At 51.5% G+C, this 15,638-nt stretch overlaps 3 protein-coding genes across 3 annotated transcripts; 2 read left to right on the top strand and 1 right to left on the bottom strand.

The window, feature by feature from the left end:
* Window positions 1-4,283: 4,283 nt before the first annotated feature.
* On the top strand, window positions 4,284-5,854 carry N0V89_005551 (uncharacterized protein; the record flags this gene model as incomplete). The annotated part of the gene is made up of 3 exons (XM_056214328.1): window positions 4,284-4,515; window positions 4,625-5,428; window positions 5,481-5,854. The coding sequence occupies 3 exons, from the start codon at window positions 4,284-4,286 to the stop codon at window positions 5,852-5,854; spliced, it is 1,410 nt and encodes a 469-aa protein (XP_056071595.1).
* Window positions 5,855-8,851: 2,997 nt separating this feature from the next.
* Window positions 8,852-12,404, bottom strand: N0V89_005550 (uncharacterized protein; the record flags this gene model as incomplete). The annotated part of the gene is made up of 3 exons (XM_056214327.1): window positions 8,852-9,390; window positions 9,444-9,955; window positions 10,138-12,404. The coding sequence occupies 3 exons, from the start codon at window positions 12,402-12,404 to the stop codon at window positions 8,852-8,854; spliced, it is 3,318 nt and encodes a 1,105-aa protein (XP_056071594.1).
* A 688-nt stretch (window positions 12,405-13,092) lies between these two features.
* Window positions 13,093-15,603, top strand: N0V89_005549 (uncharacterized protein; the record flags this gene model as incomplete). The annotated part of the gene is made up of 3 exons (XM_056214326.1): window positions 13,093-13,129; window positions 13,203-14,809; window positions 14,857-15,603. The coding sequence occupies 3 exons, from the start codon at window positions 13,093-13,095 to the stop codon at window positions 15,601-15,603; spliced, it is 2,391 nt and encodes a 796-aa protein (XP_056071593.1).
* Between the last annotated feature and the right edge of the window lie 35 nt (window positions 15,604-15,638).

The raw sequence follows: 15,638 nt of genomic DNA, 5'->3' as shown, positions 1-15,638 counted from the left end.
AACGAGGATTGTACTTACCCAGCCTGAACCAAGGCACCTTCTCCGTCCCCACCGCCTCAACACTTGCCTTCTTCATCGCGAAAAACGCCTCATCATCGAATCCACCTCCTGCGACCACCGCCCTCGCAATCCGGCTGTAGTTCCGACTGCCGAGGTTGGTGGTGGTGTTTGGTGGTGTGTTCCCCGAAAGCAAGATTGGAACCTCTTTAATGCCAGTCTTAGTGCCCATGATGACGTGGATTGCTATTGAATCAATCAATGGGAGTCAGGAAGTTGGAATAGGAGGATGGTGGTAAGGGAGAAGAGGGAAAGAGGAAGTACCGTCGTATTCAGGTAGAAGAAATTCTTTCACAAGTTTTCCAATCTGGGGGCTTTTGCCGCAGACGATTATGGGAACCATGCTTGGTGCGATTGAGTAGGACCGAGATGTGATATGAAAGTTAGGAGTGCGAAACACTCGCGATGGAAAGATCCTCTTGAACGCTTGCGTAGGACGCATTCTTGTACTGCATTTAGCTAGAACGCTCGGGTCCCGCTGTTATTCCAAGGGAGCTGTGGAAGCTTGTTGTGTTATTCTAGTGTACATCTCCTATGACAATAGTTCTCAGACGCAGAGCTTTTAGGGTCGTTCACAGGTAGATGAGGCGCTGGACTAGCTCCATCTTGGCGTAGGTCTTGCCACGGCGTTCGAGGTCAGGCTGGGTCTTACTAAGCTTGTACACGATGAGGTTAGTGGAAGGCTAGGTGATGCATCCGAAGCGAGAGACCATGTTGTGGACCTAGGAGATAAGGGAAGTCATGATCTTGGAATCGCGAGCTGAGGATGATTATTCTAGATGTGCTACGTCATTTTGCCAATCTTTTAGTGCAGTGATCGACTGTGCAGAGGATTTCTGTTTTGGGAAGACTAGAAATGAAAATAAACATGGAGGGTCGAAAACTGTGGGCGCAGAGTACAAGATGATTCGTCGTTTAGCTGGAATAGCTCTCCGCAGTTCACCCTGCGCCTTCAAGGCCGGCTTAAACCTCCTCGGAGGATAGGCGGAGGTTGAACGTGTCTTGTTCGATGGGTGCTGATAGATTCGGTGGAGTTAGAGCCCTCTGTACGTCCCGAATTCTAGGCAAAAAAGACGCTTTTGCGGGTGTGGGCAATCGTGAGAGGTCGATTTTATCCAATGGTCTCCGGAGAAGATCCTTCACATGTAGAAGATACGCTTCGTTTCCAATCTTGATGGCTCTACGGCGGAAACAGATGAAGATTTTCTTAGAGGATGCTTGCATAAATTTGTGTGTTCACATCAGTAGGGAAAAGACTAAAGAGGAAGGCCAGATCCGCAGTGCTAGTATAAGGCGCAAAGTCAAAGTTTCCCACGTCAACACCATCGTGATTAGTCAATGAACCATCGATGATGTAAGATCCAAATGTGTAGCTTAGCGTTGGGAAACCTGTGACCCATGCAATCTCATTGACTTCATAAACGATCTGGTCCGGCGTTGCCAAGCCACCAACCAGGATACACGGTTGCTCCGAAGCATACATGAGATTCAGAACCGTGTCAACGATGTGTGCTTCGAATTTCTGATCATTTGTGGGGGAAGGAACATCCAACGGGGTGGTTTAACGGTTCGCCTGGCACTTGAGCTGTTACCACATCGCTTGGCGTCTCCAGGTACACTGGTCTGCTTTGTTGTACACATGCTCGAAGAGTGTTGTCTATAAGTCGCGGTGCAGTTTCAGGGTCGAAGAGTGCAGCTTGTGGAACGGTATAGTGTTTCTATACGTTGGCGTGCACTCTCAAGTTGCCGTTACCTAAACTGTGATGAGCCATACCTCCAGTCCTGTACTATTCCCACGCTGGACATGCTACGATATGTACCTGGGAATGATATCAGCTACTCTGGTCTCATAATCCATTGCTAAGTCTATCTTGGCTGAAGAAGCCCATCACTACTTTTGGTGCGGCAAAACACTGTGAATTCAGCCGCGAAGGTTCAACGCCAAAGGTCCGTGATATGGGCCCTGACAGCTGTCCTGAGAGCTTTCGAAACGCTGGGCGGAAGCGACACTAACAAAGCCGCCCAGAGACTGATTCAAACCGTAACGGAGGGATAACACGGCGAACAAATACTCCGAAAACGGGGTGAAATTTCTTCGTGAGGGCTGACAGTATAACGAAACTGGACGCGTAGGGCTGTACCACTGGAGTGGACTCAGCGTAGGATCCTGCTACAGCGTCAAGAGCACTAAGTTCTCCAACGCCGTGTTAAGTGAATAGGGCGGTCATGCCCTTGATCCTAGCGTAACCGTCCGCAGCATACCCAGCGTGCAGCTCGTTGCAACTGCCGACCCATCGCAAGCCTGCGGGCTTCGTCCGATCTAGCGCGGGGAGGAAGAAGGCGCGTGGGACACCCGGTCGCAGTGTGATCAAATACGCACAGGCGGGCGATGATACGGGAAACTCACATGCACAGACCGTGCACCCAATTGGCGCAAGCGGGTGAATACCGTGGATAGGTGGCCAAGCTCACCGTGGTGCGGCTCATGCCGGCGGTCGTCGGACGTGGAGCAATTGTTTCAAGGCACTTGTGGATCGAGCGGATGCAATCAACGAGCATACGCAGGGATGAAGGGGTATTCAGTATCTTGCACTTGGTAGATGGAGGAAGGATGATGGATGCGACCTTCGGAAGAACGGAGGATTGTAACACGGCATGGCAACCGCGACCGTGCCGCAAGCGCGCGGCAGTTGCACCAGTTCGGTGCTGCATGCTGATCCAGGCAGCACCATCTTCCTCACCTGCTTGTTCGATTTGCGCGAGGATTGTTACAGTAGTGCTGATGCGAAAGCCTATGGATGCCCTACATGCGCAAGATCCCACGTCTTACCGTACCCAAGTGCTGGAACGCCCCACTCACGAATCGGGACCGACGCCGACGCCCAACCTCTCTTGTTCTTGGACCTTATCATCCTTCCATCAACATCGACTTTCTTTGACCTCGTTCCACTCTTGCATACGAACCGTTTCAATACGGTCTCGGAGTATTATCCAAATTGATGCATAGCCCTGCATCCTCCTTATATCATTCTGAAACACAGAGGGAATAGGAAAACTTGGGCTCTTGTTGGGCGCTCTCTCGTTGGGATCAAGGTCGGCTATGCACCGAACAGAGGCGGCAAGCAACATAATGGATTATATGCCCTAGGATAAATCACTCTCCAATGAGTGTCTGAAATTGCGAGATAAACCCGTTCCGTCGGTGCTCACAACGCATGAGGTGCTTCCGCCAAGAAGTCCGAGTTGTACCTCCGACCCCTGTGAAACGTGTCTTGTCAATCTGCCTCGTGGAGCACCTGGGGGGTTTTGCGCAGAGCTTCATTGTCGCCATGGAGCTTCTGGACGGACAAGCAGATTCAGCTTCACTTGAGCTGTGTCGTTATCTACATACAGCCAAGTATTGACAGTTCTGGCAATTCGCATATCTCGTAGCGGCTTTTCTGTGGCCTTATTCGTGGAAAGCTTGCTTCAGATACTTTCCTCAGAAACGTTCGAGGTAGGTCTCGCTTTCTGTCTGAGGCTCCCATCGGCCACCCCCACGGGACGTCATTCGCTGGGGTACTTTGGCGCCTCCCCATGCTTGGAACATCGTTACCAACAGGCGAAAACCTTACTTCGATCAATGCATGGCCTTCTAGCGAGGGTTCTTCCAAGGATGCCCCACGGCTCGGGACCTCGATATCCAGCCGCTAAAGTTTAGTCTAGGAGAATATGAAAGCGGCTCAGGCACCTTTCTGACGTCCCAGGCTCTGTCGACGAATTCATACATTGAGGCGGGGTCAGGAAGTTGATGCAGAGGGATGACATTGTTAGACTAGATATATCTCTTTACGTCTTTCTCCACATTCTTTTGTACCGTCATCCTCCGTTCGCTCGCTGTTCACAGAGTTGATCTCTGCATTTCATACTAATGCTTTAATCTCGCCTCTCCTTTGCGAAGTTGATCTTCGCCGCTACAGTACAATAATAGCCACCATGGCGCAAACACCTTCATTTTTACCACTGGCCTTGGACCTTCCGAGCTCTCGCATGAGCGTCGACTTTTCAACATTTGCAGCAACGCACCCACAAATACAGAAAGCCAACCCGAGCAGACAAGCACCGCCTATCGCAGCTCTAAAACCAATCTCGCGCAAACCCATTGCTCCACACGTTCCTCTACCGAATGTCCGAGAAGAACCGGAAGCAGTCAGCAATTCGGCTTCACAGAAATCGCGCAAGTGGCCATGGGCTCGACAGCAACTCTCCGGCAGAGAGTCACCAGTCACTGTGCTGTCAAGGACCAACTCCAACGCATCTTCGGCTTCATCCGCTTCATCAGCATCCGCGGCTGTGTCGTCGGTCTTTTCTCGCAACCAATCGATATCCACTTCTCGCACCTCGCTCTCGTCAGTAAGGTACATTGCATCCTCTCCCAAGCCATCAGCCAAGAATCGAGTGAGCTTGTCGTCGCTACCAGTATCACTAATTGAGTCTATTCTGGCATATGCTCTATGTCTTCCATTGACAGTATCCGTCGGCCCACAATGCTCCGAGCATCGTCATATGCAATATCGCTACCACCGAGCCGGACTAGACTACATCGACCTTCAATTGATCCGCAAGCATCCATTGTTTCTTGTATCCCACCACATCCGCGAGGTTGCGCTAGATGTCTTCCATGAGAAATGCGACTTCGTAGTCGACTTCCACAGAATATACCACACCAAAGTCTCCTCGACCGTCAACGACAACTTGAGGGCTTACGAGAGGTTTTGGATCTCTGAAGGACCGCCAAAGATGGTTGCGGATACTTTGCAAAGACTCTCGAGGCTCTATCTCCGCCTGCCTGTTCCTAGCTGCGAGAACGGCGGCCACCGAGGACGCGATGAGAGTGACTGGATGGATGGCAGCGACGGGCAAGGCGGTGGTAATTGGAAGATCAAAAGCATGAAACGTGAACAGGTAGATGCAGTAAGGGTACTGCGATGCTTGGACTCAGTCATGACGCTGGTAATGACTGATCACTCGACAGCAGAGGCGCGCGGACGAACAGCCAGCTTGTCCCGTAGCACCTCACTAAGACGCAGTCTCTCGAGAGCAAGAAGTAAGAGCCGTGGACGTCGTTCCGAGAGCCGCAGTGAATCCAGGCAAGCTGGCGATGAAGAAGAAAAGCGACGACTTCAACGACTCGAAGTAACGCTCGTGAAGAAAAGCTCGCACGTAATGGTATTGCCGGAGACGCTTGGCTTGATCAAGCTTCTCCGTTCCGTCGCAGTCAACGGCTTCACGAAATATTTCTTCGAATTGGAGGAACAGCAAGTCCTTTGGGCCACGAAACATCGGAAAAGGTGGAAGGGGTTCGAGCCTGACGGAACGAGGCTTCTTAATGGTATGCACAAGACACTCTTCGATTGACGACTCTGTTCACTGACTCCAGCCAGACCTGCAAAACCTCACAATCGCTGACAAACCCATCGAACCCATCCACACCCCTACACAGTTCAAGTTCGTCAAGGTTGACAACACCGGAAAGCTGCAACTATCCAATACACCTATCATCGTGCTAGAGCGACAAGCTGAAGAAGAGAATTCACAACCTGTGCACCAAGCGTCAGCTGCACGACGCATAGGCCTACCATGGGCACGTAAAAAGACTCACGCACGCAAGGACAGCAACGATAGTTTCGCAATCATGATTGACCAGGGCAAGGAGAAGGTGGGAAGCAGTGGCACGATTACTTCGGGGCGCAACAACCCACCATCCGTTGACGAGCTGAAGAAGATCGTGGAGGACATCAAGAATGGGTTGTATTGATTTATGAAATACTATATTAGAGCTGAACAGTTCGTGTGATCTACGATTTGATAGATAGTAATATATGTTACAAGAAAAGGAGAGTGCTGGGCACTCTCGAACATTTCTAGCGCACCTACTCGTACCGTCTTCCTCTACTTCCTCGATCTACATATGTGATATTGTACATAGATAGCTTGTAGAGTCATCACTCTAATGACTGTACAAGGTAGTTGAGTGTACCCTAGTCTGGAAGCTGTGTGTAGTCTGGAAGCTGTATATAATTGTTGGAAGCTGGATATTAGATGAGGCGTAGCTCTGGAGCTTTAACATGGTATATATAGTATGTATTGAGGCTCATCTTGGCGATTGATAATGTATGTGATTCAAGCTCCGCGTGAAGCTTCGCTACGTGAACGACTTGCGGATCGTGACTGTCAAGTTTGGTAAGTCAGTCAGACTTCACTACTTACCTGCAAGTCACACCTGGGTGTTCAAAGTACTATGTGTAGTCACTCTCTCCCGGATGGTTGTCAAAATAGCATTCCATTGCTTTCGCTTGCAGAGATAGATAACAATCATACCCCGTCTTCAAATACAACCAAAAGTCACTGCGTTCAACATCACCCAAATTACAAGAGCCACGCAAACTTCACTACACTGAGCACAGTACCCTCACGCTTCCACTACGTGCATAGTCCAGGAAAGCTTTTTCGGCACCAAAATTTAATCCTGCCTCTTATAATCTCTTCACAACATTGCCACCGTCTCACGAGAACCCACCCCACGATAGATGCCTTGCGTAACACCCAGGGCAAGGCGACCTTATAGTCCTGCCATACTCTTCAGGTGCTCCTGTGAACATTAGCGCGCAACCGCCAGGACCGCAGGGCTGAAGTTTGCCGAGCGTTTCGTGGCCACATTCGTAGCGGTAGACGATAAGTTTGCACACTGTTGAGATTTGAGACTTGATTTGGTGTTGAAATTGAAAATTTCATAGGGGTGGAGGTTATTTGACGTTGGTTGTCTGTTGCTTTGTGTAGTTTCGATAGGTACCGGAAGGGGAAGATATGGATTCCTCTACGTTGCATGCCGGTACTCACTATGATATGGTGGGAATGTTCACCACGTAAACGTGAAGGAAACTGCATGTCACTTGCGAGTCGATCAAGACAGAGCGAGACTTGGGCTGGATATCACAATGCGGAACGTCATTGTCACAATCTCACCCAAGAGCCAATCATTCGTGAAATAACCAAAGGCAGACGACAACGAGCGTGTGGTGTCGCACTATGGCGCCTCAGAATTGACTTCTTGAACAGAGTTTGATCTCTCAGCTTTACCGTAACTCGATCCTCGGCTACAGTATACATGACAAAGAACAGCTAATGCGTTCGTAGTGTCGTCATCGAACGCTCTAGATACCATGATGTGTACCTCCACACGATCCATCATTCGGATACGTTGCGAAAATCGTCCGCAAGCCTTATCCCAGCCGCTTCGAAGAGACCCGGCATTTCGCCAGCGGCCCACTCACCTCTTCCCCTGCTTCCACTTCTTCTTCGCCAGCACTTACCCTCATCTTCCCCGCCCACCTTACACATCCCTCCACGATGCACTCACACATTCGGCTTGAAACACACAACACACAGCACACAGCATCGATATCTGCCTGTCATTCCCGTTCCCTCCTGCCAAAAATAACAAACCAATAAAAGCGTTCCTGCATAATCACTATTTGAACTTCCCATTAAGCGCACCGCAACTCACCCCCTTAGTTGGAGACACGTAGCAGACATCGCACAACGCACCCGACTGATTCAATATTATTTAGACTCTTCCGTATCCCTTCTGACCCACATAAATTCTCCAACCACCCTATACATCTATACTTTTCGCAACAGTATACCACTGCACACCACCTACCACCCTTGTCACAAACAGGCGCGACCAGAAACAAGCCCACGTCTTCGACTTCAACCTCGTGTATCGCAATAAGTCTTAATAAGCTTCCGCGTATCAGCTATAATCCATAATGTGCTACCTCCTCCGTAAAAAGTACACTGTCTGCAGGTGCGAAGTATACACAGGGCTCAAAAAGTGCCTTGACGGGAACAACGTGCCACGCGGCTGCTCGAATCAGCGAGTATGGATCTGGGATGACCCGCCGAATATTGAGGGTATTTGCCGTAATTGCCGGCGAGAGATTCAGGAAGCGGAGAGGAGGAGGAGATGAGTGAGGGAGCTTTATTTGAGTGCTTTTAGCGTTGTGTTCAGTGTGTACTGTTATACCGTCTTTTTATATGACTGTTCATATAAGCTCGTCAACATCAACGACTTCCTCTTCTCTTGGCTACACCAAAGTATATCATTCGGCGTCCCCATCTTCGTACAATTCACCCCAGGATCTGAGTACAACCTCACACCCCTGCACAAGACTTTGCTTAAACATGGACTTTGTTTGATACAACACGCCATCTAGGTATCTCGCCCCCCTATCCTAATCGTATGTACTCAGAAAAACGCCATAATCGTTGCTAAGAGCTTGCAAAAGTTAGTCCATCATTCAAAGGTGTCCTTCCATCCAATGGTATATGTCAGGTTGCCATCCTCGTGTGTTCCTGAACCCTGATCATGTTCGTCGGAAATCCAACTGCCTGTGATGCAAATGCAAAGTCTATACAAGAACCAGATGAGATAAAAAAAAAAAGGAACAAGTCCCAGACGGAATCGGAAGATGGCCTACTGCGACAGGCCAAACAAAAAGCGGATGTATCGTAGAAAAGTACAGGCGAGAGAGCCTAGCTTGGCAGCCTCGGCCTAGACCATATGTTGTCGGAGAACGACATCTCGATTTCTTTCTCCAGGGTGCTAACCTTCTTCAGCGTATCGTCCTTTTCCAGCGCCCCGGTCCCATTCCGCACACCCTGCGTCGGCGGTCCACCAATGCGTATAGTCGGCACCCCTACAGTTGGCGCCACGCCAAGCTGCATATCCTTCTCTGCCGTCGGTGTACTATCAAACTTGACCTTCTCGACCAGCTTCCCCTAGACTAGTCGCCGTATCCGGCCTCTCAAACTCTTCATCGTCCACATCCAGCGCGGTCGGAATTCCATTGGCCAGGTTGTAATTGCGCTGGAGATACTGCTGAAGACGGTACTCCTGGCGCTCCCAGCTCTCGTCTACGAGGCTGAGCGCGGCTTTGATGTCCTGGTCTGAAAGACCCATGGGCAGCGTTTTATCTGATTTGGACTGGCCGCGAACACGAGAGGCAAACTTCTGGCGGACAGAGGGAGAGCGGCGGTGTGCAGTAGGAGCGGTAGTGGGATCGTCGCGGAGTTGTTTTACTTGGTCTTCGGTCGTTTTGAGGGCGAGTTGTCTACTCTCGTCCATAGAGGGGAGGTGCAGGAGGGTGGTATTGCGGTGCAAGGCGTTCACGAGGTCGGTGAAACCCTGGAGGGGTATGCCGTTGTTTTCACAGTAGAGCTGCTGTAGCGTGGTGTTGACTTTGAGGACGTCAGCTAAGGTGTTGGCACCTTGAAGACCGAGCTTCTGATCTGGGAGAGGTCAATCATGGATGTCGCTTTCGTAGCAAAAATACTGAGCTTACACTTGATCAGTAGAACCCGCAGCGTGCGGTTCTTCTGAAGTCCTCGCAATGCACGATTTATGCCAACACCCAATTTAGTTGTCTCGAGTCGTGAATCCTCGCCCGACATGTCTAGCCATTCAAGCGTAGTATTATCGGAGAACATCCGTTCGAGTGCCAGGCAAGTCTCTTCCGAGGCATCGCTAGGTAACGATGCGCGAGAGATATCGAGGTGTCGAATAGTGTTGTTCCGTGCGAAGGCAATGATCAATTGTCGAAAATCCTCTTCTCTTTCAAACTCGATCAGACGAATAGTCAAGTACGAGGGTGCTACACCTTCCGCAATAGCATTCGTAAGCTCTCTGAGGCCATGCTCAATGTAATTCTCGCTGACGTCGAAGTGGAGGTTACGGGCTTTCCCAGGCCTTTCGTTCATTGATCGTAGTAAGAATGCGACTGATTCCCCAGTAAGGTAGCAATGGTCTAATCGGAGCTCACGAAGCGCTGCCGACTGCTTGTAATTGACGAGGTAACTAGATAGATGATTAGCAAAGAAAGCTAATACAGCACAGGCAGTATGGTGGACCTCTGAGTACCGGTAGACGATAGCAACGAAACAATAGAAGAAGTTACATGAAGAGGTTTGAAGTGCCACGCGTTGCGAAAGTCGTAGAGAAAAAGGCTTCTACCGCGATAGGAAAAGATATAAACATACCTTGCTATAGCATCAACGGTCGCCTTGTTCAATGAGGTTCCGCTCAGGATCAACTCCTGCAATCTCCAAGCGTGAAAAGTCTCGACCGTGATGAGAGGCTCATCGCCAGAAGTCCGCGCGACATTCGAAAGATTAAGTTTAGTGAGGTATCCAAAGACCCCAATCTGAGAGTCAAACATTGTAGGAGAGACTCGGAAGGGGTTCGAAGAAAGGTCCAGAGCTTCCAAGGTGTTCTCTTGAGGTCGAAGAGCGTCTAATATGAGAGACAGCGTCCGATCTGTAAGCCCACAGCCACTCAATTCTAGGGCGCGAATGTGGCACGAGCGTTCAACAGCTGCAGCCACCAGGTAGTCGAGGTCTGTTTCCCCAAGTTGGATGTTATTCAGCGCAATCCAGTCAACGTTCGTCGACTGGTATTTGCAGAGCGGAAACAAAGCTTCGACGATACCACAACCGACATCTCTTGCTTTGGCCGTCGTTGCCAGATGGTCCCTGGGCTTCCTAGATATACACCCAGAAAAGTCCAGCCGTCTAAGTCTCCGGCTTGTTACAGCCAAGGCTCGTATTTCTTGCACGAGTAAGCACGACCGCCCCAGTTCCTCAACATCTAGTCGTAGTACTGTCCCTCTTTTAGTTTTGGTGCAGACATGGTCGTCACCGAAGTGGTCCGTTAGGCCATTGAGACAGTCCAGGGAAACACCTCTAAACGAAATTCCACCGAAATTCTCGTTATATCGTAATGAACGCATGACGGCCAGCAATTCGAGATCTGTGTAATCTGCTCGGCGTCCAGCGGGCGGCATGAGCTCGAATCGAGGATGATCTTCATCAGGATACGTGATCCGATAGCGAATATTCTCTGGCTTCACACCGTATGCGGCGCAGTATCCAATGAGGGTCCTGTCTAAGCTGTCTTGGCTGATCCCATGCGGGCTAGCTTGTCGTAATATGTCATGTTTTACTGAGTCTGGAACGATGAACAGGTATGGGCGCGACTCCCATTCGGGCCTTAGATGTTCCTCAACGTATCGCAGACGCACAGCGATGTCGTGAGAAGCGAGAGATGCCAAGTGAAGCACTTTCGGTCGTTGCAGAGGTGTCCGGAAGGTGAGTTCGAAAGTATCGTCAAGTTCACTAACGCGCAATTCCGTTATACTGAGAATGCCATAAGATGACTGGGTGTTGCTTGAAAGCAGTGAAGGACTCGATGCCCGTTGGGACTGCGGTTTGAAAAGGGGTATCAAATGAACTTTGTGAACACCAATCGCAAGAAAACAAACAGACGCAAGAGCTTTGGGAAGATCATCTGACGATGCTCGGGTACTACTCTTGCTATTTGGACGTTGCACGACTTTATAGATGGCGTAGTGCTGAGGAACATAGTCCGACTCATTTTCGACAACACGCGCAGCCAAGTGAGAGTTGTAGGCGGAGAGCGGGTTCGCGTCTGCGAGTCTGCCAACGTTGGCTGCCTCGCGGACTTTTGCGAGCCACGCATGCATTTCGTCTGGGTCCCCGAATTGAAGGGTCATGGATGAGGCGTGGTTTGTCTCATCGTCGAGGTAGAATACCTCAAACGCAAAATGAGGTCTTCCATCGTCCTGGTGAAACACTGCTACGATCTGGCGGAGAGGAATGCCTAGATCACGATCGCCAGAATGGTCGGACGCCAGCGATTGGAGCTCATGAGACGATCCAAGGGAAGGGCTCTGGCTATGCCGGTATGAAGACATGCGTTTGTACGTGGAAGAAGTTATAGGAAAGGCTTCGGCAGCTTTTTGGTAACTCTTGAAGCGCATCAGGTAAGTGTCCGTGAGCACGAGGTACTCCTTCTTCTTCCGGAACATGGAGCTGCTTGTCTGCACTTCTCCATGAAGCAACGGCTGGCGCGTGCTTGGCGATTCTTCGGGTTGGGCGGTCCAGTTGTTCGATAGCGTACGGGCACGGGAGAAGGTTACGTCGATTGATTCTTCATTTTCGTCCGGCAGACGACCGCCCTTGAACGAGCCAAAGACTGAGCTCGCGCGCTTGCCGCTCCCACGCGACGCGGGTGAGCGCAGCGTGGGGCTTCCTCGCAGCGTGTGTCCGTCGAGCGTGTCGTCGTCCTCGTCGGCCAGCAGCGAACTGGAGGCGGCGGTCGAGAGAGTGGTCCTGATGGACGCGGTGCGGCGCTTCCGCAGCAGGTTCGAGGGCTCCTCATCGTCCTGGATGGTCTGCGCGCCGAGGAGGGAGCTGCGGCCAAAGAAGCTGCGGCGTTTGCTCGCCATGATGAGCGTCTCCGAAGGCCTGCGCCGCCCAGGGCAAGGCAAAGCTCATGCCGCGGACGGCCCGGAAACGAAAGTTGGCAGCACACTAAACACGCAGGTGAAGGTCGGGGTGGGTGAGTATGGCGGCCACAGGCATGCAGTCGTATCGGAAGAGCTGTCGGAGCTCGCGCCGGCGGCGACGGTGTATGCAGCGCGGGAACTAGGAGCTGGAAGCTAGGAGCTCAGCTGGAGGCACAGCTTGAGGAGGGTGCAATGCGGAGTACGCGGCGCGGGCTCGGTGGGAGAAGGTGCATATGCGGCGGTATATGGACAGCGGTAATCAAAGGCTCATCCAGTGTGCAAGTGTTAGCACTGTGGGCCGCGGCGCGGATCCAGAGACCTGGATTCTGCTGCCACGCCAGCGGCTGGCCTGATAGATTGGATACCAGAGCCTGCAGACCACCGAAGAGGCCCAAGCCGTTACAGAGAGGCTGCGTAACCGCGCCGATCGCAATCGCTGCGCCGTCCCAGTCGCTTGCTGCCGCCGTTGGTGCAGGGATCAGCGATACGAACTATACGCCCAAGGCGCGTACATGCAAGGGATCAACTTTTCTCCGTCCAAAAGTTCGCCCAAGGCACGCCTCAGCGCAACTGCCCATTGCACGGCCGCCATCCCTCGCTGATTCCTGCCCGACTCCTCGATGAACCGATGCTCGCTGTCGACGGCTCTGCATCTGCGCTCACCCGTCCCCCGCCCACCATGGATCCATAGTCGCCTTCCACACCATGGCCGGAGCTTTGCCTTTGCCACACGCCTAGCGAAGGACCACGAGGTCGCAGCTAGCCCGGAGCCTAAGCACGAGGAAAAGCACGACGACAAGAAGCGCAGCAAGAAGCACGACGACAAGAAGAGCAGCAAGAGGAAGGACGAAGACAAGGGCAGCAAGAAGGGAAACGATGGCAACGACGGCAACGAGGGTAGTAAGAAGGCGAAGGACCGCAAAGTTCAAAATGAGGGACACAAGAAAGGGGACGGGCAAGATGCGAAAGGCGACAGCGATGGACTGAGCAAGACCACCCGACAATCGAGAACCAGACGTGCGCGCGCTGTGAGGAAACCGCGAGTCGCCGCAATGCATCCTCCTGTGGACAGTTCGGTGGAACGGAAGATCGCTCAGTTGCGGAAGGAGATCGACGAGATACAGCAGAAGAATAGGGAAATACTGGGAGACGTTCCGGCCAAGACACTGCTGAACGGATCTGGAGGGAAGAGCCTAAAGGACGCTCTCCTTGGCGCGAAAGGGGCAAAGGAAGCCGGCAAACCGAGGAAAGAGAGGACGAAGGTTTCGGAAGACGACTTTGAGAAGCTCGATATCAAGCACTTAAACCCCGACGAGCTAAAATTCCAGCCAGTGGATCATGAAATACCCCCCGTACCCAGGCTTTCGTATGGTCTGGACCGCGTCCTCTTCAATCCTGGCGTCTATCGCCTCCAGGATCCCCGTTCGCGCGTGTACAACTTCGATCCATATCTCGAAAAGATCATGTCCGTCAACGAGTTCAACTTCTCCGCTCTGAGCGAATACAAGACTTCTTCCAAGGACGAAGAACTCCTCGCCCTCACAGAGAAAATGGGGACAAAGTTCACCGGATCTACATCAAGCATGTCGGGCGTCCTGCAACACTTCCACTTCCTACTTTCAAACTTCCGCAAGCTCAACCATGAGATGCTCTCAAAGAAGTTTCCAGGCCCAACAGACAAGTTCTCTAAAATCACCGAGGGTCCGAGTGCCGTCTTTCTGCGGTGGAAGGACGGCAAATATGCCATCGATGCTGATAAAGCGTATGACCAGCCAAACATCATGAGCTGGCTGGGTCATTCTCTCGAGAAACTCTTGACTGTTGATCGCACAGAATTTGAGCGGTACCGTCGCTCAAGCGGGGACGCTGTTCCAGGTGAGGACGAGTCATCTAGGTGCTACCATTATTCCAAGCTTGGAAATTTCCTCATGCGCTCTCAGCTGGACGCATACGACCCGCGATTACCTGGGACGGGGATATTCGACCTGAAAACGCGCGCCGTAGTGTCGATTCGCATGAATCATCAAGAGTACGAGACTGGCAAGGGCTATCAGATCCGGTATGACCATGGTGAATGGGAGTCTTATGAGCGCGAATTCTATGATATGACGAGGGCCACAATGCTGAAGTACTCCTTGCAAGTGCGGATGGGGCGAATGGACGGGATCTTCGTTGCGTATCACAACGTGGAGCGCATCTTTGGTTTCCAGTACCTTCCACTCGAGGACATGGACAATGTGCTGCATGGGCAGAAAGACACATGTCTCGGTGACCAAGAGTTCAAAATGAGTATCAGCTTGTTGGACGAGTTGATGCAAAAAGCTACTCAACAGTATCCCGAGCAAGTGAGTACTACGACAGTATAGTGAAATCTCGATCTAACGTCAGACAGACACTACATCTGCACTTCCACACTCACAAGAGCGCTCGCGGCAATCCGCCTTTCATGTACATCTTTGCCGAGCCCGTCACGGAGGAACAGGCAGATGAAATACAAAACAAGAATCAAGAGGCGCATAGAGCTTTCGAACGGGACATTGTCGGCATTGTCAAAGATGATCCGGCCCTACAGGCGGAATGGCACGAGATACAAGACCGCGTCGATGATGAACTCAACGGCGAACACGGAGTGGACAGCAAGAAGGCAGAGGCGGCAGAAGATATCGAAGCTACCGTTGAAGAGTCATCAACACTGTCGAGCGACGAGACACCGGAAGTGGCGGGTGAAACACCAGCCGAGAAGACTGACGAACCAGACGTTCCAAAAGGACCGTTGATGGGTTGGACCTTGGCAGTTCGCCACAGGCTCAACGGACACTACGTGGAAAGGCCAGTGAGCCTTACGCCTGAAGACAGCTGGACGATCGAATACCATATACGCGAATTGAATGAGACCGACCGGTGGAACTTGTACGAGAAGGTCAAGAAGAATCGCAATCAACTCATTGGCGAGGAACGAGACAAGGAAGGTGCCAAGAAGCATATGGAAAAGTACCGTGAATTGATCAAGAAGTATAGCGAGAGAGGTCGTCAGTGGAGGGAAGAGCAAGACGCGTTGGCGGCAAAGGTAGAACCCAAGGTGTATGAACCATTGGGGCCAGGATCACAGAGCCAGAACCAGGCTCAGAGCACTGGCTAATCTTCTCTTCTTACATGATACCCAGACTTGCGGAT

The sequence above is a fragment of the Didymosphaeria variabile genome (genome assembly GCF_027946475.1).
Source record: "Didymosphaeria variabile strain IMI 356815 chromosome Unknown scaffold_4, whole genome shotgun sequence".
NCBI classification, from domain to species: domain Eukaryota; kingdom Fungi; phylum Ascomycota; class Dothideomycetes; order Pleosporales; family Didymosphaeriaceae; genus Didymosphaeria; species Didymosphaeria variabile.
Note: the sequence above shows the minus strand (reverse complement) of the source record. Positions and strands in the feature narration are given on the sequence as shown.